Consider the following 25405-nt stretch of genomic DNA (forward strand, 5'->3'; position numbering starts at 1 on the left):
ATTAATATCTCCAGTTAATAAAAATTGGTTTAAAATTTGGAATAAATGTTTTTATATCCCAGATCTTGTCATGCTAACGTTTATAGCTTACTATTTTTAAATTCTACAAAACACTCTTTTAATTTTGTGGCAACACTCTTTGTAAAAGCACCCCTGTGTTATTCGACAGCCATTGATTGATCAAAGTAGTTGAATTTTTATCTGAGATCAATTGTTACAGTTATAGATTGGACGGGAGGTCACTAAACAATTTCATTTTTGTTATCAAATTGAAAGCACAAGAAAGTTAAGGTTTACACAATCGAGAATTTGCATTGCAACAAGCAAGTTAAAATTATCAAAGTAAAAGATTTATTGAACAAAGGCATTTGCCTTTGGTGTGACCACACCACAAACTAAAATTATATCAACCAAGACTCGTACAACGACACAGTGGAATCCAGCGAAATGGATCCAAATTACGCGACATCTTAGCAAATTCTCTTCCTGGTGGAGGCAACGCACAAGTTCGCGAAACGCTCCATAACATCGCTAGCTACCGTACTTGGTGTGATTTTACTCCAGCATAGAGAAAATATTACAAACAACTCCTTCCCCCTCTATAACCATATTTATATACCCGTTTTTCTTTATCCTTACACACCTAATTAATACAACTGGATAAATATGTGTCCAACTGACCACCAAAGTTATTTTATAATGGCATACTACCTCGGCTAGTCGTCAATAACGGCTGCTACATTTTTAAACTACAACAAATATCCAAAGACGCATTACTACATACACAACTTGTAAGTTTTCTACATCAATAACATTATTATCAGGAATTATAGCATTATTACTGCAAATGTAAGGAGAGTGTGCGTTCGACAGTGGGTCCAACAAACCTATATTCTTATGAGGAACAGCAAGCAATACATTTACACAACATTTTTTATATATTTGTAGCCAGGTGAGTAAGTGAAACATATGTACATACTTGAAATTGTGTTGTTGCTGCATGTTTATACAAATCGATTGGTTTTAACAAAACTAAACATATGTAACCTTGGCCTGGTGTTTGCCACCACCAACATCCTATGATAAAACGGGTTTAGGAACAGCTGATTGCACGAATTTCATCAACAAAACTCAACGGTTTTATGTTTCAAGTAATTTCACAATCACAATTTATGCTATGTAGATAATAAAAATAGAATTTCGACAATTTGCATTTGCATTTATGTGGTAATTGGTGAATAATGTAACCACTAAAAAGCGAAAATCGTTTCCACTGGCATTGTTTGGTTTTATTATTGACAAACAAAAAGACAACAAAAATTTCCAAAAGTCATTTTATAAACAAGTATTTTGTGTACATCCATTTGTATGTGTATATGTAATCATTTATAATCGCGCACTGTGAATAATTCGTAAACAATTGCTAGTTTAATGCTATTTGATAAGGTAGGCCTTTGATAAAGAGCAGCCGCACTTTACTATCAATCAGCGCACTTTGGGCGTTGCACAGATTTACTGAGCACATTTTTATCAATTTTTATTTTCACTCAATTCATATTTCATTGTATTCTTGAATTTCTTTACAGATATTTTATTTTTGGCATAACTAATTTCACTACGCTCATTGAGCATACCTCGAGAGAATAATCTTTCTGTGCGTGTCATTCAACGCATTTCACAAATTCCCAAAGACATTTTGTAATACAACTGCGAAAATGCAACGCTGGTTTTTCGCTGATGAGGCCGAGGATTGCGATGCCTTGGCGGCGGCGGCGGCGGCATCAACGTCATCAGTAGAGGTGCTGCAACCTGCCACGCCGATACATGTAAATTGGAAATTTTGGGTGAGAATAAATCATGAGATTGCACCGAATGAGCGCCTGGCCATTGTGGGCAGCACCGAACGTCTGGGCAATTGGCAGTTTAGCGAGTGCATAATCATGATGAGAGAAACTGGTGAGTGGGCATTGTACCCGCACCAAACGGCGGGTCTTTAACCACGTTATTCTACATTTTTTAGACACGAATAATTGGTACATCTACGTTAGCATACCGCGTGACACACGCACTGAATACCGTTACATAGTGGTTGCAGTCGATCCGACGGCGGAAAAAACGATTGTACGCAACTGGGAGGCACATCTGAAGCCACGTTCTATCATACCCGGTGTCAACCGTCCGCCTAGGGAATGTGATGAGGAATATGGTTACGTAAATGGTGTTGAAAAAGTGGACCGCGGCTGGGTGACGTCCGAGACAATTGTACAATTGAAATTTTTCAATGCACCTTTCACATGGAAACAACGTATGAAGCGGCGTCTAATCTTTGTTAAAGTCACACCAATGAACCTGACGATACCGCATGGTGGTAGTGCTGGGGGCGGCGCAGGTGATTACCATACATTTTCACAGCTGGAAGATTCACTTTCGAGTGATACGCATGACACGCGTGAGAATGGTGCAGATCTTAGCACCGCCTTCGCTTTCAACGAAGTAGCGGTCTTAAAAGATGACGAATTCGTTATAAAAGCGCAACCACAATTCGGTACAGCTTGTGGTCCCGATGACGTAGTAATTTTCCATTTGACAATCGGCGATTTCGATAGTACCGCCTATCTCATTGACTTATACTCGTACAGCTCCAAAGCGGCTATGGATGAACCACCTTACCATCTCGGTTATCATTATGTATTGCCAAATTTACTTAAACGTTCTGATGGCAATCTGGAAGTGCCCATAACATGCGCGACACGACATCGGCCAATGGGCATGATGCAAATCGGTTATTTACTCGTAAAGCCAACGAAGTGTATTAAGTTGGATATGGAGCTCACATATACGCGCTATTGGAACCCCAAATGGGCTGGTTTGGATGTCGGACATCGCGGTTCTGGCACAAGTTTCAAAACGAAAGACTCGGTGATACGCGAAAACACAATTACTTCGTTGAAGAATGCCGTCGAACATGGCGCCGATATGGTTGAGTTCGATGTACAGTTGAGCAAAGATTTGGTGCCGGTGGTCTATCATGACTTCATGATCTATGTATCGCTGAAAGCGAAAGGCAGTTGCAAGCCAAATGATTTTCTAGAGTTACCATTGCGTGAGCTAACCTTGGATCAATTGAATAATTTAAAGGTAGTGAAGATAGATTTCTTAAATGAAATGTAACGTAAAATGGTCATTCACTTTTCATAGGTTTATCACACACAAGAGGGCCGTACACGCGAGGAGCGTTGCTTTCACAACGACGATCAATTGGAGCATCAACCATTTCCAAGTCTTGCAGACGTTTTAGATGCCATCAATCCACATGTTGGCTTCAACATAGAAGTGAAGTGGTCACAACGGCTCAAAGATGGCAGCATGGAGGAGGAATTCGAGCACACCATCGATCGTAATTTGTATGTGGACTGCATATTGAATGTGGTATTCCGTAAGGCTGGCAATCGACGTGTTGTATTCTCATGTTTCGATCCCGATATCTGCACCATGTTACGCTACAAGCAAAATCGTTATCCGGTTATGTTCCTCACCATCGGTGAAACGACCAAATATCAAAAATACTTAGATCCACGTGGCAACACCATTGAAATGGCTATATACAATTCACTAGCCATGGAATTGCTGGGTATTGTGGCGCACACTGAAGACTTGCTGCGCGATCCCACGAAGGTGAGGTGAAATGTGACTTTTGAAAATATTTGTTGTACTGATAACCTTTCTGTTTCTCTAAAAAAAAGGTGAATTTAGCTAAAAGCAGCGGCTTGGTCGTCTTTTGCTGGGGTGATGACAATAACTGTAAGGATACCATAAAATTCCTCAAAGAATTGGGCTTGCATGCCATTATTTATGACAAAATGGATGTGCTCACCAGCAAAGAAGTGAAGGTAAATACAGTTATATATGTCTTCAATATATAGCGACTAAATGCAATTTTTCTACAACAACAGCAAAGCGTATTCCTGCTGCAAGCCAAGGAGAGTCAAAATGAAATACTCAAACTACAAGCGCTGGAGCGTGGCAAACTGTGGCATGACAATATACCGGTGGTGCATAAAAAGCACTAATAACTCAAGACCCAGACGCAGTTGATATTATAATTAAGTTACATTTGAAGCAGTTGCTAAATTCATGCAATAATTGAAATTATAAAAAAAAATTAATAATAATTCGCCAGAAATTAACACTTTCAATCATCTCTACCAAATTCTGTTCATATAAATATATATATTTAAACTAGTAATGCGTAATTTTAGTAGTGTAATCACTTTTTTTATAAATCACAATACATAGTGCATATATGTTCAAATTAGTAAATATTTTTCATTATTTTTTACTTTTTTTATATAATCCAGTTAGTAAAAATTAAAAACAAATTATGACAGAAATTATAACACTTTGAAATTCAACTTGCCACTTAAATGAATGTCTGTATGTATTTTAATTATAGCACATCAGTTTATACATTACTGACGCTGTGCGTATTTGTTATTATATAAGCTTATATGTGGCGTTTTGTATTCTATTCGGTGCCTTTCGAATATTGTGTGCACAACAACAAATTTAGTAAATCTATTTGAAATTATAAACAAAGGCGAAAATTTGAACAATAAAAATATATATGTAATTAAAAGTAAGCAGAGAGGTAACCAAAAAAAAAATTGTAGCAAGACCCGAGAAGTAAAATTTGAGACTTCATAGAAAAATGTAGCAAATAAATAATGATAATAAATATTATTGAAATTACATAAAACAAGTGACTTTCAGAATTTGGTGGTTTTTGGAGCATAAACGAAGCTGATTTCAACTCACGGACACCAAACATAACCTATTTTTATTGTTTTTCGGCAAAAAATATTTCCGAAAAATGTTTAGAGAATGCTACCGGGTTGGCGGTTTTGGAAGGATAAAATTATATGGTTAGAAGAATCGACGTCCCTTGTTGTTGTTGTAGTGAAGAAAAATATTCTCAAATTATTTTTAGGAATGCTAGCGAGCTGCCCTTGGTCGTTCAGGTTACGCAGACCAAACTGATCGTAAAATCGTAGACCTTCTTCGATCTTCTACGAGCGATTTGCCAAACCTTAAGACTTATACCTGTCAGGAAAAAGGTCCTAATAAAACCGCCTTAAATGCCGTTCGGAATCGACTTAAAACTACGAATTTCGAATAATTGGAATTGGAACATTGGAAAAGTACATACGTCAAATTCAAGGTCTAACGCAAAAGAATATAGTAGAACTGTTTTATTTCATCAGAGGAGTGATATATCCAGTCAAAGTATCTTCATGGAACCAAAAAAAAACTCGGACGATAATACTAAAAGTAGTATATTTCTACGATTAGACTAAAAAAAATTGGGTAGAAAAGAAAGGAACCATAAGGAATTTTTACGGGTCCTAACAATCAGCCTAACATAGCAAACCAACGCGCATTTGCTCCCACATCACAGTTGACAGTCATAACTTTGAAGTCGTAGATAATTTCGTATACTTAGGAACCAGTATTAAAATCAATAACAATTTCAGCTTGGAAGTCCCACGCAGACACACTCTAAGGTGCTACTAAAAGGTGCTACTTTGGTGCTCTAAAAGGTGCTACTTTGGACTGAGTAGGCAATTGAAAAGTGAAGTCCTCTCTCGACGAACAAAAACCAAACTCTACAAGTCCGTCATCATTCCGGTCCTACTTTATAGTGCGGAAGAGTGGACGATGTCAACATCCGATGAGACGGCACTAGGAGTTTTCGAGAGAAAGGTTTTGCGAAAGATTTACGGTTCCTTAAACATTGGCAACGGCGAATACCGCAGACTATGGATGATGTATGTGTTATTCGACGACATAAACATAGTTCAGCGAATAAAAAGACAGCGGCTACGGTGGCTCGGTTACGTTGTTCGAATGGACGAAAGTGCTCCAGCTCTGAAAGTTTCCAACGTAGTACCCGCTGGTGGAAGCCGAGGAAGAGGAAGACCTCCGCTCCGCTGGAAGGACACGGTGGAGAAGGACCTGTATGCCAAGGACCAAACTGCCAAGAGGAGAAATGAATGGCACGCTGCTGTGGACTCGGCTAGAAGAAGAAGTCTGGCAGGGTTTTCTCAATGGATGGGTGTTTCTGAGTCCATTGTCGTTCGATTTGAAAAATGCGGTCTCGACAGAAATGCTTTCAAAGTTTGACTTGTTGAAGTTGACTGACTCAAACACTACAACCCATTAGACAGGATATTTTTTTCACTATTTTACCAATTGAAAAACATTTTTAGGACCCTAAAGTGTACTTTAAGCCAAAAAAATTACGACTTTTTGAAAACACTAGAATGGTCCAAGAACCCCTTACAGGAACCCCCTTTCATTTCTACCACAGCACTGGCCACAAATTTCACTCATTCAAAAATCTGATCACAGCGACATCTATCCTTAAATTACATTCACTGTTGAAAGCTCATACGCCCACACAGCCACAGAGGTCGCCGACAACGCAATGACGATGACGACGATGTTGATAAAGTAAACATCGCCACAGTGAAATTGTTTATATCCGTCAACGCGACAGCGATGGCTGCTGCATAAGTGTACAATGAACAAACGAAGGAGAAACATAAAGCAGAGGAAGAAGCAGAACATGAAGAGGAAGACAAACTGCCAGAAAGGTGTTGTTTTGGCAATGAGCTTAACGGTTAAGTCAGTTAGTGAAAGAATTTCGGACTGGTGAAACGTGTAAACGGAAAGCAATAACGGCAGAGTGAAAAAAAAATAGCTCAAGAAGTAGAAAAAAAAATTGTAAAAAATAAGAAAAATAAAATAAAATTAATTACGAAATTGTAAAAGTGGATAAAAGCTGAAAAAAAGTAATAAGCATTAAATAATAATAAGAAAAGCGAAAGGAGAAACGCATACTGGCAGCCAGTAAAAGAATATTATGTAGTTAAAGTGAGCCAGCGAGCGAGCAAGTGAGTGTGTGAGTTGCGGCAGGCAGCACGGGAAGTGGTTGCGAAAGGCGAAGCATTGAAAGCAGCAACAGCAACAGCATTCATTATTGTACACACACCAAGTGGCAAGAAGTAGTAAATGTGAAGCGAAAAAAAAGTTGTGAAAAAAGTAATACTCCAAAAAAAGGGCAAAAGCGAAGTGTGTGTGGCAGGAGAGCGAAAAAATAGGAAATTAAGAAAAAAAAGGTGAAGAAAAAATCGCTGGGAAAAAAAGTGGAAAAAAAATTACAGTTAAAGTGTGAAAAGCTGTGCAAAGTTGTGAGCGCACTGAATGCAAGCGTGTGAAGCGGCGGCGGCGACGGCGACCACTCTAATTGGGGCAGTAGCAGTGGTACTACGGGCAGTCAGGAATTCGCGACACCAGTGAGGTGCCACATGTAGTAGGTGAGGCAAACAGAAAGTTGAGAAAAAATAGAAAAAAAAAATTAGCAAAAAACCACTGCCTTTGACAGGACGAAGTAGTTAGCATAGACTGGAGTAAGCGTAGAGTGGAGTGATTGCGACTGCTGACAGCTGAAATTTTGTTGAAAAAATGAAAAAAACGAAAAACAACGACAACAAAAGAAAAATATAACAAATGAACGCCATGAAAATTATTACAAAATATTAAGTGTGTATATGTATAAGCGCATACATACAGACAAATTGTATGTAAAAAAGGCTACTTTCATGTTAGTACATATGTGTGTGTGCGTGCGTGTGCGCTTGTGTGTGTGTGTGTTTGAGTATGCCTAAATAGTCAATTAATTTGAGGCAACATAAAAACTACCGCAGCGCAGCGCCGAGCAAAGGGACACACTCACTCAAAGAGCGGCGCAGGTGGCGGTGGCGGTGTAGGCGCGGCATGGATGAACTAAAAAACCAAAAACAATAAGAAAAAACAAGAACAACAACAAAATAAAAACAACAAGAACAAAATAAAAAAGAACAACAACAAAAACTACAACAATAATAAAATATAACAACGACAACAACAACAAAACATTTTCAGAAAAAGTAACAAAAATTGTTGTTGTTGCCTTTTGTTGTTGTAAGGCTTTTCAGTTACCGCCTATTACTACTATGCATGCTTGCGTGTTACAACTGGCGCTTGTTGTTGTTGTTTTTGTACTTTATTGCTACTCACACAGCGGCTGTAGTGGTTTAGTACAAAAAAAAACAAAATGGTTAAAAGCTAAATGTAGACTAAGCTGAAAATTGTAAATTGAAAACTGATAAACAAGGAAATAAACGCGTCAACATGCGCTCACAACTACAGTTCACATGTGTGTGGCACATATACCCTTCCACATGCATATAAGTATGTATGTTTGTATGTAAGTAAATGTAAGTGCGCCTATGTATGCCAAGCGAAAGTGGGCCGTAGTGAAGGTAAACTTTGACACAATTAGTAAAGCGTGCGGCAGCGGGTGGCCATAAAAAGGATACAAATAACTAAAAGTGTGCCAATATGTATGTATGTATGTGTGGGTGTATAGAGGGTTAATATGTATATGCTTGTATGTGCCGCTGCTGCAGCCGAAACAATTGGTCTACGGCAACGCCAAAAAACCAGTTGGTACGATGAGAATTGTCGTTCCGCAGTGGAGAGAAAACAGACTGCCTACCTCGCAACGTTGCGATCGACCACAACACGTTCGGGGTGGGATAGATATCGAGAACTGAAGAGGGAAGCGAGACGCATTTGCAGACGTAAAAAGAAAGAGGCCGAAATGCGTGAGTATGAAAAGCTTGAAAAGCTGGCCGACATGGGTAATGCTCGAAAATTTTATGAAAAGATGAGGCGATTAACAGAAGGTTTCAAGACCGGAGCATTATCATGTAGGGACCGAGAAGGTAATCTGGTAGCGGATGTCCAGAGCACACTGGGATTATGGAGGGAACACTTCTCCGACCTGCTCAATGGCAGTGACAGTACAACACCAGGAGATGGCGAACCCGATTCCCCAATCGATGACGATGGAATAGATGTTCCATTACCCGACCATGAAGAAATTCGAATAGCAATTACCCGCTTGAAGAACAACAAAGCGGCGGGGGCCGATGGATTACCGGCCGAGCTATTCAAATACGGCGGCGAAGAACTGATAAGGTGCATGCATCAGCTTCTTTGTAGAATATGGTCGGAAGAAAGCATGCCTGACGATTGGAATCTTAGTGTGCTCTGCCCAATCCATAAGAAGGGAGACCCCACAATCTGCGCCAACTACCGTGGTATAAGTCTCCTCAATATCGCATATAAGGTTTTGTCGAGCGTATTGTGTGAAAGACTAAAGCCCACCGTCAACGAACTGATTGGACCTTATCAGTGTGGCTTTAGACCTGGAAAATCCACAATGGACCAGATATTCACCATGCGCCAAATCTTGGAAAAGACCCGAGAGAGAAGAATCGATACTCACCATCTTTTTATCGATTTTAAAGCTGCCCTCGATAGCACGAAAAGGAGCTGCCTTTATGCCGCGATGTCTGAATTTGGTATCCCTGCAAAACTAATAAGGCTATGTAAGCTGACGTTGAGCAACACCAAAAGCTCCGTCAGGATCGGGAAGGACCTCTCCGAGCCGTTCGATACCAAACGAGGCTTCAGACAGGGTGACTCACTATCGTGCGACTTCTTCAATCTATTGCTGGAAAAAATAATACGAGCTGCAGAACTAAATAGAGAGGGTACAATCTTCTACAAGAGTGTACAGCTCCTGGCGTATGCCGATGATATTGATATCATCGGAAGCAACAACCGCGCCGTTTGTTCTGCGTTTTCCAGACTAGATAAAGAAGCGAAGCGTATGGGTCTGGTGGTGAATGAGGACAAGACGAAATATCTCCTGTCATCAAACAAACAGTCGGCGCACTCGCGTCTTGGCTCCCACGTCACTGTTGACAGTCATAACTTTGAAGTTGTAGATAATTTCGTTTATCTGGGAACCAGCATTAACAACACCAACAATGTCAGCCTTGAAATCCAACGCAGAATCACTCTTGCCAACAGGTGCTACTTTGGACTGAGTAGGCAATTGAAAAGTAAAGTCCTCTCTCGACGAACCAAAATCAAACTCTATAAGTCGCTCATTATTCCCGTCCTGATGTATGGCGCTGAAGCGTGGACGATGACAACATCCGATGAGACGACTCTTGGGGTTTTCGAGAGAAAGGTTTTGCGCAAGATTTTTGGTCCTCTAAACATTGGCAACGGCGAATACCGCAGGCGATGGAACGATGAGCTGTACGATTTATACGACGACATTGACATAGTTCAGCGAATAAAAAGACAGCGGCTACGCTGGCTAGGTCATGTGGTACGGATGGAAGAAAACACTCCAGCTCTGAAAGTATTCGATGCAGTACCCGCTGGAGGAAGCCGCGGAAGAGGACGACCTCCACTCCGGTGGAAAGACCAAGTGCAAAGTGACCTGGCTTCACTTGGTGTTTCCAATTGGCGCCAAAAAGCAAAAAGGAGGAATGAGTGGCGCGCTCTGGTGGATTCGGCTATAATCGCTTAAAGCGGTTCCTACGCCAAATATATATATATTGTATGTGCCTGATGAAATACCGCAACAGCCGTAGTAAGGGGCGTACTCTACTGTGTATATGTATCTAAAAGTGTGTGTGTGTGTGTGCTCTATAGTAGTATGGTGACACGTGAGCCGCTTGTCAGGTTGCTCATACGCCACGTTGGTCTATAGGCAGTAGTATGGTGGTTGTAGCTACGTACTGCTTGAACTTTTATTTGGACGGTCAGACGCTGTCTAGCTTATGAAGCACAAGCTGCCGCTGGGCACACATGTGATGCATGTATGTATATGTATGTATGTGTGTGAGTGCGCTCATATGCGCTCAGAATATGCTGCGGGCAAAACTAATGATTGTTCACTTGCTGTAATGAAATAACAAAGGAAAATAAGTTATGCGCATACACATACATATAAACACACACACACATATATATATATATATATATATATATACAAAGCAAGTCCTTTTTGCTAATGCATGCTTGCTTGCTTGCTAGTTGTTGCTGTTGTTGTGCTCATACATAATTATAGTGTGTTAAGTGAAGTTTTAAAAATACATGCGGCATGCATTGCCTTGAACCAAACAAAAATAAAACGGTTTGAAAAGAAATTATAATGCGAAAAAAAACAAGTTGCAAAAAGCAGGCACAAGGCACAACAACAAAAATAACAACAGCAAATGGGACCAATGGGCGAAAAATCGATGCAACTTGGCAGCAGCAACAACAACAACAATAACTAACAACAGGCAAGCGAAGTGACACCCCATTCGGCAAACAGAGTTGTGAAGTTGTGCACAAAAACCACAGGCGCAACACGAAATACATACATACAAACACACATAAACATAGATACACTCAAGCAAGTGAATATGCCAAATATACATACAACAAAAAAGGTTGGAGTCCGAAAATTCAAAAAAAAAGAGAAATGAAAAAATTAGAAAAACAAAAAAAATGAGAAAATAAAATAAATAAAAAAAACAAAAAAGTGGGTACTAGAAAAAAGTGTAAAAAATAAACAAAAAATTTAGCACTAACACACACCTACATATCTACAACTGATTCGCACACGAAAAACCATTTACATTAGCGATAAAAAAAAGTTAGCAAAAAAGTGCAAACAACCCAGGCAAATGTTGCGTTTTTCATCAAACACCTTTGGGGAATTGCTAGAAAGACTTTTGAGTAGCAAAAAACAAAACACACAGACAGCTATTGCAACAAAAACAATACAACATGAAAAAACCACAAACATGCCTCATCAATTATAGATTAATGTTCACACCTCAAAATTGAAGTGTTAAAATAGAAAAGCGAAAAAAATCTGCGTTAGTCCGTTTGCAAAATGGTCGAAATGGCTACAATGCCGAAAAAGCAATGAAAATATTTTGCCAATAAACATTAATAAGCAATTGAAAATTATTTATTTAAAATTTCATAAAGCAACATGAGTGTAAATGTAAATACATTTTATGTGAAATGAAATTTTCCAAATTCAATTATTTTCCGCGTGTTTCTTTGATGATCGTTTGAGATGTTTTGAAGTGTTTCGGATGTGTTTTTTGATGCGTCTGGCATGTGCGGACATTGTGGTGTGTGAAATGTATGCCAAACCAATGATTTTGAGTTATAATCTCATAAAAATAAATCTTAATCGTTATGGCTTAGAAATATTTGTGGTAATTTTTAATAATTTTTTTTAATGGGCGTTATGATAGTTTTATGGTGGTTTCGCAAGTTTGTACTTATTTGCATCATCAGGTGAATTTTAGTGAAAAAGGCTAGAAATGTTTCTGCATTCAGCGGATCAGCGCTATAGGTAGCTAAATTTTTGGAGCTTATATTGTCAGATTAAGTCGAATTTATTATCCTTGTTTTTGTTGTTATGTGAGTTTTAAGGTTTTATAAATTTAAATACACCTTCTAATGCGTAATATTTTTTTCTAAAAAATCATTCGTTTATTTTTAAAAATATTAAAAAAAAAATTACAAAAATATTTTTTTTTTACAAAAATAATTTTTTTCATACATTTATACGTTTATACGATATTTTGAACATTTGATTCCATAGTTTCTTTAAACTAAATAAATAAAATCGAATAAAAATAAAATTACTACTCTGTATGGTTTTTGTGCCTGACATAACTGGTCTGGTATCTTTTTACTCTATACTCTCTATCTGGGTCAACCTTCCAACTGACTCTTTCCATATTAACTTTAAATGCTCGAATCTACAAACAAGTTCTCTTGTCTTCTCGTCCTTATTGGATCAATTAGCAACAGAATTAAAGCACTTGGCGAAGAAAAAAATATAATAATATTGATTGTAACAGTAGTGTATATAATACTGAAACTGAGCATCGTCGAAGACCATATCTTCAATCTTAGATTACTTAAAGTAGTTATCGTGTCGCGCAAATCAGATTCAATCTGAAAGAAAATACAGTGGAACTTCCATAACTCGAACTTCAACTCGAAGATATCCATAACTTGAACTTTTGAATTGGCAATAGCGTTTAAAAATCAAATTTCATACAAATTTCCTGCTATAAATCGAACTTTTTGACAAGTTCATAATACAAAATTTAAAATTGTACTATCGAGGAGCCTTTCTATATCGTAAGGAGGCGAACAAAAAAATATGATATTACACTTATGGATTGCATAAATCATATAACAAAGGCAAGAGCCAAACAAAAGTAAACTGCAGCAAACAAAATTACCGAATTTATGTTTCACACATAATTTTATGCGAAGGAAATAAATAACACTGTGTAAAAGTCTATATTTTAACACTTTTTGAAAAATTTTAAGTTTTAATGAAAATTCTATAACTCGAAGTCTCTCTAACTCGAAGATTTTTTGTGGATTATGGTGATTCGAGTTAGAGAAGTTCCACTGTATATAATTTTTAATCGGATCGATCAACACTAACAGGGCCTAAATGACATAGGATTTAAAAGTAAAAAGTCCTCATATTTTTTTATAGAGACTATTAGCGTATTTTGGCAATACAAAAACAATTGAAAAGCTGATGGTAATTTAATAATTTCTCAGAATATTCAAGAATATTTGTGTTCAGAAAATACTTCCCATAGCATTTTTTACAAGAGTTAATTAAGCAATATAAGATAAAACAATTTTTCCTTACAATCCTTACAAATTCGATAATACTGCATTTTGTTAAAAAAAGATTGGAGATTGCTCGACCGGAGAAGTGTCTTCCGTAACCTTTTAAAGCGCTTGCTTCTAGTCAAAATATATCGAATATTCTATAACCTACAACAGTAATATTGCGATCTATGTATAGCAACGTTGATTTTTACTTCACCAATTTTTTTAAGTTTCAATACATGTATACGATACTCGTTCACTTCATAGCGAAGTTCGAATTGTTCGAACGAAGTATATTCACATAAACTGAAGTGAAATGATGATTTTTATCCTTTTATAGAAATATTCTTAAAAAATCTAGTCCAAAATCAGACAAACCAGAAATTCCAGGTATGAGGCCCAACTACTTTTTGCTGCAATTGGGACCGTATATCAGCAATAAACCTTGGCAAACCAAACTGAGTAAAAATCAAGTAACAGCTGTCAGAAAGACCAACTACGGAAAAAGCCTTACCTCATTCAAAAACACTCATTGAAAAGCGCCTAAACACCCACTACTTTTAGTATTTATATCCTTTTCTAACACAAAAACAAAGAGTAGAGATAATTGACACATCCATCAATGTGGCAGCTCAGTTAAATGAGATAAAGTTTTTCTGTTCAAAAGTTAGTTATGTGAGGCAAAAAGACAAAACGACTTAATTGAGCAGAAAAATTGATAAAGTTATTTTAAAACGAATTATGCAAGGCATCTCTCTAAATTGAGATATCTCCTTTTGGGTTGAGAAAAATGCTGAATCAACTTTGTGTTGCACGCGACTAATTATCATACTTGCTTCTGCTGCCAATACTGCGAGAATCAGTGATTATTAACGAGCAAACATAGTAAGGATATACACAGAGATACACAGGAGTTTCTCTTTAAAGGGATCAAGATTATTTCAAAATATTTGTTAACCAATAATCATGATATTATTGCTCAAAATACATATGTCGCGAAACGAAGACCTGTCCGTTGATATTCACTTTGGATGTTTTCTGGATACTACTATACATGTTTGGCTGGAACAGGCGTCACTTGAATGGAATAGTATATATGTTCTAGTTAGATAAATCAGCGTTTCAATTAGATTAGTCTGGGTTCCTGACCACTGTGGCATCGCGGGGAATTGTAAGGCTGATGAGCTTGCAAGGTCAGGAACGACGAACTCACTATTAGAAGCATGAAATCATGTAGGAGCACCATTATCCTATTGCGGTCTGCGATTGGACAGATGGGCCTCGGTTGAGCTGGGTAGGCGCTGGTCAGTTACCAACACATGCTTAGTCTCAAGATCCTTTTGGCCTAAGGTAAGCCGCGGTAGGTCTACCGAACTTTTCGCCCTCAGTAATCCTTACCTCTCCTTAATCGTAGGGGTTCTTACTGGCCACTGTCCCATTGGGATTCACGCTGTAAGGTTAAAAATCTTACCGGATGCTAGCTGTAGAAGCTGCATGGAGAAGGATGAGGTGGAATCGTCTCATCACTTTCTTCTGGAATGTGCCGCCTTTACGAGATCAAGAAAGATATTTCTGGATCTCACTTTCTAGAACAGTTAAAAATCAGAACAGAAGTTAAAAATCTCTGCAGATTTGTAGTAGGTTCAGGGCGCTTTGTAGACTCCTAATTGTTGATCTAGGGGGGATCCAGGCTTCACAAAGGACTATATTTTAAAGTCTACGTGTGTTTTTCCTTTGGGAAACAGCCTTACAACCTAGATAAATCAGCATGCATTCAAAAGAAGCAAGAACACATCACAAAAGTACACAAAATGATTTTGGATGGTCATTGAGGTTGATCCATAAGTAATCTCTAAGATTCAGACCTATTTTAAAGCAAAAGGAAAATTTACCTAAAAAATTATGTCGCAAGGTAGGAAGATCGCTATAATCGATATGTCTAATAATCGAAATCAAAGATTTTCGAAAGAAATTGAAGCAACACGAACTTGTTTAGTATATTAGATACTTTGTATAGCGCCCGCCTACATTCATTGATAGTTTTAATATGGTTACTTGCACAGAACATCACTCAATATGCTGCTAGATCGTTAAATTGGCAAACCCTAAATTTTTTGTATACAATTACCAACATGTAAATGCCAAAATATATCTCACTGTATGCCGGCGAAATTCGCATAGTGCAAATGAAACGTCAATTGACTGCGCCAACTGACAGCGCGATCGACAGCGAAACTGGCACTTACGAAATTGCTGAATTGGCTGACAGACAAATACTAATATACACCTACACATGTAAAAATGCAATGTAGCTATGCATATTGCCAATATTAGTAGTTGCTTAAGTGCATGTTATAAAATTTGAAAGCGTTCGCGCTACAACGCGCTTACACGCTGTATGAATGGTACAGCGAACATTTTTCGTATTCGAATGTGATATGCATGGGAAGTGTTTACTAATTAAATTGAAATGAAAATGAAAATCAAAGTATACAATTAAAACATAAGCTACACATACACACAGATAGATAGCAAAATATCGACAGGCTGTTGGTTGAACACACACACACATCCATATACAATACATTTACTGTTAGTATAACGGCAAAATTTTCGCAATATTATTGCCCTAGTAGCTAGCTGTGGTGTATGCGGGTTAAAATGATTGTAGCGTTGAAATGAGCACCGCAGTAAGCATGAATTTGCGCTTTGCTGCCTGCCTGCCTGACTGAGTGAGTGCATTTGTGAATGTTACTCATACGCAGTGACCGCCCGCGCAGTGCTCGATAGGTGGGCAAGTATAATTGTTGATTTTTTTGTATTTTGTTTTTGTTTTTGTATTTTTAGTTGCTTTGGCTGTAATTTTTCTTTGTTTTATATTTTGGGGCGGCCTTTGCGGATTTCGTTGCTTTTGCCATTAAAGCTGTGTATTTGCGTGCGTTGTAAGCGACGATTAGCGTGCGCAGACAAAAACAAAGCTACCGCATTACATATATATACCATATATCTACTAAAGTATTTATGTAGACGTGTTTGTGTGTGAATTGAAATAAATCGGCTTGCAGCATTAACTCGCCAGACTTTATGCAAATATATATGTACAAGTGTATTTAGCTTAATAATAACAATAATAACTAAATGAAAAATTGCCAATAATTTGTATGAGAAAGGAAAAAATGGAATTTATTTCATTTTACAGGCAGTCAGCCAGCAAGGTGGTGAGTCCACTTACCAAAATTAGTGTAAGCGGGGTGATTTTATTAAAGCCTGCTTTACAGATTACTGGTATTAAAACACGGACGGTTGGAAAAATGTAATTCATATCCTTTAGTGTGAGGAAATGGTTTAAGCTCATGTATTTAAAGAGTAGATTTATGTATTAGGGTAGCTTTTAAGTCATTATGGTAATGCATACGCAGACTGATCAAAATCGAGTGATGAGTTTTTGGTGGCAAGAACCGAAAAAACTGAGTTGGTATTTCAAAGAAAAGAGTTAATATTTTTATGAAACGATTTTGTACCTAAGAAGATTTCCTTTTATATTTAACCCTTAAATGCATGAGGTCAGCCCCAACTGAGTATAAACTGCGGTAATTTTTAAATAATCGTTAGCAATTATGACGAATACTGTGAGTAAACCAAACTGCGATACAGATTAATTTGATCGAATTAAAATCGCATGTACCATATATAGTACACCATGCATTTAAGGGGTTATGCCACCCTGAAGGCATGGAAATCTCATGGTTTTTTACGATTTTTTTTTTGACAAAACTGTTTGAGGTTTGACTTCTTTACATTTATTACTAATTTAATACATATCTTAAGATTTTTAAATATTAAAAAATAATATATTATTTTTAATTAAAAATGGCAGAGATATAAGCATTGGCGTGGATCAATCCTTACGGATTACTCCTTGATGGTGTATATGATGCGCATTCTAGTTTTTGTCTGAAACAAGTACTATTTTTCTTAAAAGTGATAAATTGTGGACAGAGTGACGTGGTCGTTTTTTTTTAATTTTTTATTAAATAAATTTGTATGCAATTGAAAGCACCTCAAAAATTGAGATTATATTTTGGGCTAAAAATATCGTATAAAAATTTGGATAAACATTTTTCAAATTATTCAATCGAAAAAATCCCCCGTCACTCTGTGGTAAATCTATTTAGGAAGATGTATTTTAATTTTCAAGTCCATCGGTTGAATAGTTTTTGAGTTATCATGTACACAGTCTCGAAAAATGTGGTTTGGAGAAAAACGCAAAAGAAGATAAAAATGTATTATACTATAGGCGCGCTCCCACCGCGCTGCCTTCTAATGAGCATAACTTTCGTAATTATTGTGCTATTGTTTTCGAATATATTTCAAAAGACTCGTTAGAATATAGACATTGAAATTGAGCAAAAATAAAAAAATAAATTTTTTGAAAATTTAAGGGTGGTTAAGAGTTAAGAAACGATTTGCTATAATTACATCAGCCATTTTGCATAAACGTTTCAAAAGAAATTTATTTATAACCGAATATTTGTCCTTCCTTGAGGTCTTGGCTCACCTAAAGTGAATAGTGGCCGTCTAAAATACTTTTTTTATACAAACCTCACGGTTCTTATAAGAAAACTTCTTCAGTTTCGATGATTTTTTTTTCAAAGAATTAAAAAAATCGGCACTCGGTCCCTTACAATGATGATAGGTCTATAGATATATGTAAACTCTATTTTATTTAAACTGTTATTTTATTTATGTAAAATTAGTTTTTATAAATCACACATTTTAGTGTTTGATATAAAAATTAATTCCATCAAACACATAACTCATCATTTTAAACTGCATTTTTATTTATTCTACGTCAATTGCTTTGTTTACTTTATTTTATGTTTCATTATCGTTCAGACTTTTATTTATTTGTATTACACTTGCATTATAGACTAGCACTTAACGATTTTGGCACAAAAGTAATAAACTTTTAATAGCGCTTTTTTTCCTCAGCTTTAGTCTTCCTGTTTAATTTATTATTAATTTAAGGCGTTTTAATAGTTGCATAATTCGTGGGAATCTAATGTGAAAATGTACAAAATTTAGCCGAAATTATTGAAAATTTTTGAAATTTGCTATCTCTAAGAAAATATGAGATGTACCCCACAATAGAGGTAAAATTTGACGAAACTACGAAAACATTATTAAAATAGCTTTTAAGAAGCTAAAACTTATATAATGAGGTTTCTTTGGACAGGGTTCGATAAATACAGACAGGCTCTTTATCAACACGAAACATTTGTTTTTCTTCTATACTAGTTAGATTTAGTTTTCATCTATATTTTATTTAGGCTTTGAGCAGCCACCTTTTATATTGCAGAATTTAATCGAAGAATAATGTAGTAGTCTTCTGGTTAGCTAGAGCCCACGTGAGATCTAGACGGAATAGTAGATTGTCTAGGAAATTTCATAATTAGAAACACTCATTGAGACATATATGGATAAAAGATCGCTACTGTCAAAGTCATTTGCCTTCTGGATAAACTATTTCGTAGAAAATAAATATCTGTAGCACATTTATGGTAAGCTCACGTCGTTCTGTCGATATACAGTAATTTCATTTCAAAGGAAATTTAAAATTGATATTGTATAAGATATGATATGTGTGATATTTCGAAGAGGTTCAACCGGAATAACTTAGCCTGAATTCCCAGACAACTTGATATTTTAGGATTTATAGAATTGGGTTCTCAATATTAATGACAGAGCGAGTGGAAATTTAGAAGAATGAGAGTCCTTTTTAGCTAGCAAAATGTCCACCTTTTTGGCATCCAAAAACTTACTGAGATTGCAACGTAACTTCAATTTTTCTTACGTTGGAGAATTGGATATCTATGAAAGCTATAGTTAGATCGATTATCAGCACCACTTTTTACTTCTCAGTTAAGGTTTCTGGCTCTGGGTAACAATTTCGCCTGATAACTCTAAAAAAGTCGGAGACGACAGTATTCAGAGACAAATCTTAACTGATAGGGTGTAGTTTCCGTTTTCAAACCGGATCGAATAACACTTAAATCTTTTCTGGAACTGCGTTGGGATGTATGGAGTGTTTATATGTCCTTAAAAGTCCCACACAATTCCAGTTCCATCTTTAAAAGTTCAGAATAATTTCGTGCGCTTCCCGTGGCAACTCCCGCCACAATGAGGTAATATCATGCGCGTGCACATGAAAAGGGGATTTCATTTTTTCGATACCTATGCAAATTTCTGCTCCGGTGACGTACGCTTATGCAGCAACATTATATAAGTATGCGCACATGTAAATATGTATATATGGATGTATGTGTCTCTGCAACTAAACGTGTTTATTTTGTTTATAAATTGGAATTTTCGTTTTCTGGCTATTTGGATAAACATTATACAAGTGATGCGCCTAGCGGCGATTTACATAAATACATAAGAACAAGTGGATGTGGGAATATACTATATATAGATATATGTATATGAGTGTTTGTACATATTTTTGTGTGTTTGTATGTATGTATATCTTACTTAAAATTGTAAATGATTGTTTATACATTTATGTCTATGTCGAATGGACACTCCAATGCGCCTGAGAGTATGTATGTCTGTTTCTTTGTATGTACATATGTATGCTTGCCAGTAAGTAAGTCTGTATTTCTACAACTAAATTTCTGCGTGCTTGTGCTCACCTTCTAAATACGATTTTTTGATATTTTTCTCCCCCCTCCTCATTTTGAATATTTGCATCACTACTCCCGCACTGCGCCTCCATCCGCCGCCCCTTGAATGCGGCAAGTCATTTGCCATTAATCCCGTGTAGTGTATTTAACTTGTTTAACTTTTCCGATTTTCATTGTTTATTTGTTTTTCTGGCACTTTTGTTGATTTTCGCTCGTGCTTTGTGCTTTGTGTGCATTCAAGCTTCGCCAATGATATGCATGTAATTCGGGCCAGCCAGCTAATTCGCTGCGCTGCGTCTAAATGCGGCCCAGAGTGTTTCCCAAAATACAAATTCGCGTAATTGCCTTAGTCATTCGTGCGTGGTTGCGGTTCTCATACAACAAATATACACATACATACATACATTATTATGTACATCCGTGCCTCATAACCATAACTTGCGCTGATTTATATTTCTAAACATGTAAATAAACACGAACGCACACACACTCAAACACACAATTGAAATGAAAAAAAAAAACAAAAAACATTAAATCAAATAATATGGCAACCACGCAATTTAAATTTTAAATTAAGTTGTTTTATTGAAAATTAGCGGAAATTATGGTGCCCACAAGCTACAACAGCAACAACTAAACAAAAAATACAAATAGAAACCAAAAACAATGCCAAGCGCAGCACAATATTTAGAGCTGAGCAAACGCGCATTTTTTTTTAATTTTTCCAAATTTATATCGTAAATAATAATAAAGTTTAGTTGGCGAAGCAATTGAAATAATTTCGCAAAAATACACGTGTTTTTTCTTAGATTGCATAAACAATTAGAGTAATGTTTAAAAAGCGCTTGAGATCGAGCAAATATATAAGTCCATAAATATATACTTTTGTATGTGCGTACATTTACATGTGTTTACATTTATATTTGGCATATTAATTGACTTGAATTGGCGCCTAATCGAATGAATTTGTGCTACATGCAAATATATTTCGCTTCTTGTTAATTATGTATGTATATACAAATATACAACCAGCTATGCCTCACTGTGGACTATATATTCCAAAAACCATTTTGTCGGCCATAAAAATTGATTTGATTATTATTAGAAAGTGTCTTGTCTTCGTCAAAGTTAAAAGTAAAAATCACCAGAAAATATCACATGGTCAATATTCAGGGAAAATTAGTCAGTAATGTTAGCTGGAAGAGTCTGCTGTATTGTTTAGAATTGTTTATTAGAATTTGATAGAAGTTTCCATGAGTTTCACAATGAATCACTATTGCTGAAAAGAGGAAGACATCTTTTTAATTTACTTGCAAGTGGCTGCCGTTATAAGCGGAGGTCGCAAGGTCTTTTTGGTTCGGAAAAGATCACACGAGGTTTAATGAGCTCCCACCTTTCCACAAAGTTCATCTTTCTCATTTCGTAGCGATACTAATGAGCGAATTAGCATCGAAGTTGTATGGGGGAAGACGACTGTCTTGCTTTTGTCAGAGTAAGGTTGAACACCTTGGATCTTATACCATCATTAGTTTTCCAGAGGAAACTAGTTAGAATTTAAACCAAGCGGTTAAGTAGATTGGTGATGGATTCAATGGGCTTTGTCTACATATGATCTAAACTGATTTAACTTCCGGAATTTTTTGCCATCAAAAAGGACTTAACTTTAACGGTCCGATGAAAGCTTCATTTCGGCGATTAGCCTTGCAACCGGACCTAAACTAACCTAACAGAATTCATAAAAACACAATGGAAAACCGAATCCTTGCTACACATAGAGTCTACGTATGTTCAGAGCCAGAGAGTTCATATTATTCTGGGCATCATGCTATTATCGCCTCTATCTTGAACACTCTACTCAACTTTAGAACCGTACTAGTAGTCACTTGGACAGTCCATCCATATACACTTATATAACTTCGAATCTTTGCTTTTGCTTATTGAACTTGAGTAAGGTATCCAGGATAATTATACTTCAAAATTTGGTATACCTGGTCTCAAAAATTAATGGTTGGGGATAGTCAGAGACACGAAAAATTAGAATTTTTTTTCTATTAAATCATATTATTTTACAAAAGTAATAATTTGGCATTATTACACAATGTTGTGACTTGAACTCACGAAAATTAAAAAAAAAAGGATATAATAATTTCCAAAGTTATATCTATAGTTCGTGTTGACCCAGTTCTAAAAAAAAAGGTCGTTGCGGTGACATTCATAAGTTCATCATTTAAAATCAATCGGATAAGAAAAAATAGAATAAATAGTTAATCTTGGGACTGATAGAAGCTTTCTCAGGAAATAACAACAGTTGATTGGTCTTAAAAAATCGAAATTTTTGAACAACAAAAAAGGCTTCTATCAGGCCCAGGATTATTATGTAATAGCTGCATAGTTTTGAGAAAAACGCAATAAAAATTTCACACTAGAGTTCTGGAGTGCGCATAACACGAAAAGTAATTATCGGATAAACTTCAAATTGCATAACAAACAAAAATTTATGTTTTGAAAATCCTGGCCACCCCTAAGGGGTTAGGGTATTTCTGAACTCAATGTCGATAGGTCTTAATTGTTCAATATCGTTAATTTAGACCATGGATCAGGTTCAACTGGATACCAATGAGCCTTTTGAAGTAAGAATAAACAAGGCGAAGTCTTTTTATACTCTCGCAACAAAAGTTGCTAAGAGAGTATTATGGTTTTGTTCACCTAACGGTTGTTTGTAAGTCATAAAACTAAACGAGTTAGATATAGGGTTATATATATCAAAATGATCAGGGTGACGAGACGAGTAAAAATCCGAATGTCTATCTGTCCGTCCGTCTGTCCGTGCAATGGATAACTTGAGTAAAAATTGAGATATCTTAACGAAACTTGGAGCACGTATACCTTGCCACCCTGAGGAGGTTGCTTTCGAAATCACTCACTGTCACGCCCACAAAATGGCGATAACCAAAAACACATAAAGAGTTATAACTAAGCCATAAATAGAGTTATGAAAATAAAATTTGTAACATAGGATGGCATTACGGAGGGGCACATTTGGATGTAATATTTTTGGAAAAGTGGGCGTGACCCCGCCCTCAAATAGGTTTTTTGTATATAACTCGCAAACCAATAAAGCTATATAAACCAAACTTTCTGCAGTCGTTTCTTTTAGCCGTTTCCTTATATTAAAGAAATCGGATAATAAGCACGCCCACCTCCCATACAAAGGTTAGGTTGAAAATGACTAAAAGTGCGTTAACTCACTAATGAGAAACGTCAGAAACACTAAATTTTACAGAAGAAATAGCAGAAGGAAGCTGCACTCAGATTTTTTTACAAAATGAAAAATGGGCGTGGCACCTCACACTTATGGGTCAAAATCTCAGGAACTACTCGACCGATTTCAATGAAATTCGGTATATAATACTTTCTTTACACCCTGATGACACATGTGAAAAAAGGATGAAATCGGTTCATAACCACGACAACTTATCATATAACTCAATTTTGAATTCCATCTGATTCCATCACTTTATAATGTATACATAAGGAACCAATGAATATAGCGGAATAAAACTTTACACAAATAGTACATATCATCTCTGTCTTGACTTGAGAAAAAATTGTAGAAAACCGACTATAACTTTTCAAGGCCCCTGTTTTCGAACATGTTGAACTCCGCGCCTAAGGGTAAATTTTAACCGAAAATATGGATAAATCTCTCTGATAATTTAATGTAATTCAGAGGAAATTGTTTATTCTAATAGTGCGTCTCGGTAACAAAAATTATTAAAATCGGATAATAACATCTCCTAGCTCCCATATACCCAATTATGGGTTTTTCAAAAATACGGTGGGCTTTAATCTGCATATATGTATTGATTAGTATGTGAGATATCTTAGCGAAGTTAAGTGACTGAAAAAGTCTTGGATATAGTGTACCTTGCTGGAGAAAATTAATGAAATCGGTTTAGGAATTTCCTCAGCCCTCATACACTATATAGGACGATTTTCGTTATTCTATTAAACTTTGTGCCGAGTTTAAAAATTAAAATAGAGACCAATCGAATACTCAAAAAGTTGATCAATAAACTAATAATAAACCAGGGTTCAATGTCACCTAAATATCTCAAGAGTTTTAGAAACGAAAGCTAAGCGAAATAGACATTTATTTTTGCTATTATGTCACGTGACTGAAAAAGAGAAAACTTTGAACAACTACATACAACTAAGTAAAATACAGTTACAAAAAATTCAATAAAATGTCTTTTTCTAGAACATCTTCTGAAGTCATTTATATGAGTATTGTCGTATCTAATTAAATTTTATAACCTTCCCTTGCAGATGATATGTTAAACACTGGTGACCATATGCAACGGCCATGTCAACATGATCAACTATTGTTAACGGTACAACATACAAATGCAGCAACAATATTTTATAATCACACGCAGGCGGCACATTGAAACTGCATATCGCGACGGGAGTGTACAACAATAACAACTGAAAGGTTTGCAACCAAGAACCAACAACAATAAAAAATAAAAACCAAAATCAAATCACAATTCCCATAAACAACATTACAACAAAAACAACAGCAACACACAACACAAGCAATATTACATTAGCATATCGTAATTGTAGTTAAAGTGAACACACACACACACGCTAGCATAATATTCAAGTTAAGAAGACACTCAGACTCAAAACCACACACATAAACACACATATATACAAACGCACATACGACACGTAAACGTAGAATACAGACGGTTTTTATGAGGCACCAACAGACACGCACCTATCAAAGCTCCCAAATGAAATTCATACCTAAAAATATGCACTACTCGCATGCAGCTATGAATCTGATAAATATGGATTCGGAAAATCGGGTCGTGCTGAATGTGGGCGGCATTCGGCACGAAACGTATAAGGCGACATTGAAGAAAATACCCGCCACCAGATTGTCACGTCTCACCGAGGCGTTAGCCAATTATGATCCCATATTGAATGAGTATTTTTTCGATCGGCATCCGGGAGTCTTTGCTCAAGTACTTAACTACTATAGGTGAGTTCCATTTTATAAGGTTGATGATATTGCTTTGCTAATTTAA

General features: G+C 36.4%; 2 protein-coding genes across 5 annotated transcripts in view; both read left to right on the forward strand.

Moving 5' to 3' along the window:
• The first annotated feature begins 170 nt into the window (after nucleotides 1-170).
• Nucleotides 171-4759, forward strand: LOC105216142 (glycerophosphocholine phosphodiesterase GPCPD1). Of its 2 annotated transcripts, XM_011190491.3 has the most exons (7): nucleotides 171-791; nucleotides 855-952; nucleotides 1587-1956; nucleotides 2021-3138; nucleotides 3199-3675; nucleotides 3744-3890; nucleotides 3954-4759. In XM_011190491.3, the coding sequence occupies exons 3-7, from the start codon at nucleotides 1716-1718 to the stop codon at nucleotides 4068-4070; spliced, it is 2100 nt and encodes a 699-aa protein (XP_011188793.2). In that variant the 5' UTR covers nucleotides 171-791; nucleotides 855-952; nucleotides 1587-1715; the 3' UTR covers nucleotides 4071-4759. The 2 variants fall into 2 exon arrangements, with proteins under 2 accessions (XP_011188793.2, XP_011188794.2); XM_011190492.3 differs by lacking the exon at nucleotides 855-952.
• Nucleotides 4760-6487: 1728 nt separating this feature from the next.
• LOC105216144 (potassium voltage-gated channel protein Shaw) overlaps nucleotides 6488-25405 on the forward strand; it is a 31056-nt gene continuing 12138 nt past the window's right edge. The window contains exons 1-2 of one of the 3 annotated variants that reach the window (XM_054227365.1): nucleotides 6488-7376; nucleotides 24636-25359. In XM_054227365.1, the coding sequence (XP_054083340.1) occupies nucleotides 25070-25359 (290 nt within the window). In that variant the 5' untranslated portion in view covers nucleotides 6488-7376; nucleotides 24636-25069. The remainder of the gene's footprint in view (nucleotides 7377-24635; nucleotides 25360-25405) is intronic. The other 2 variants (XR_008470401.1, XM_054227364.1) reach the window with 2 other exon arrangements.

This window comes from Zeugodacus cucurbitae, chromosome 3, assembly GCF_028554725.1.
Source record: "Zeugodacus cucurbitae isolate PBARC_wt_2022May chromosome 3, idZeuCucr1.2, whole genome shotgun sequence".
NCBI lineage: Eukaryota > Metazoa > Arthropoda > Insecta > Diptera > Tephritidae > Zeugodacus > Zeugodacus cucurbitae.

Excerpts from the sequence above, each read along its gene's own strand:
- LOC105216142 (XM_011190491.3), top strand. The coding sequence starts at position 1,716 with ATGCAACGCTGGTTTTTCGCTGATGAGGCCGAGGATTGCGATGCCTTG. Across the intron at positions 3,139-3,198 it reads ATCAATTGAATAATTTAAAG|GTTTATCACACACAAGAGGG; the intron begins GTAGTGAAGATA and ends CACTTTTCATAG. Across the intron at positions 3,891-3,953 it reads TCACCAGCAAAGAAGTGAAG|CAAAGCGTATTCCTGCTGCA; the intron begins GTAAATACAGTT and ends CTACAACAACAG.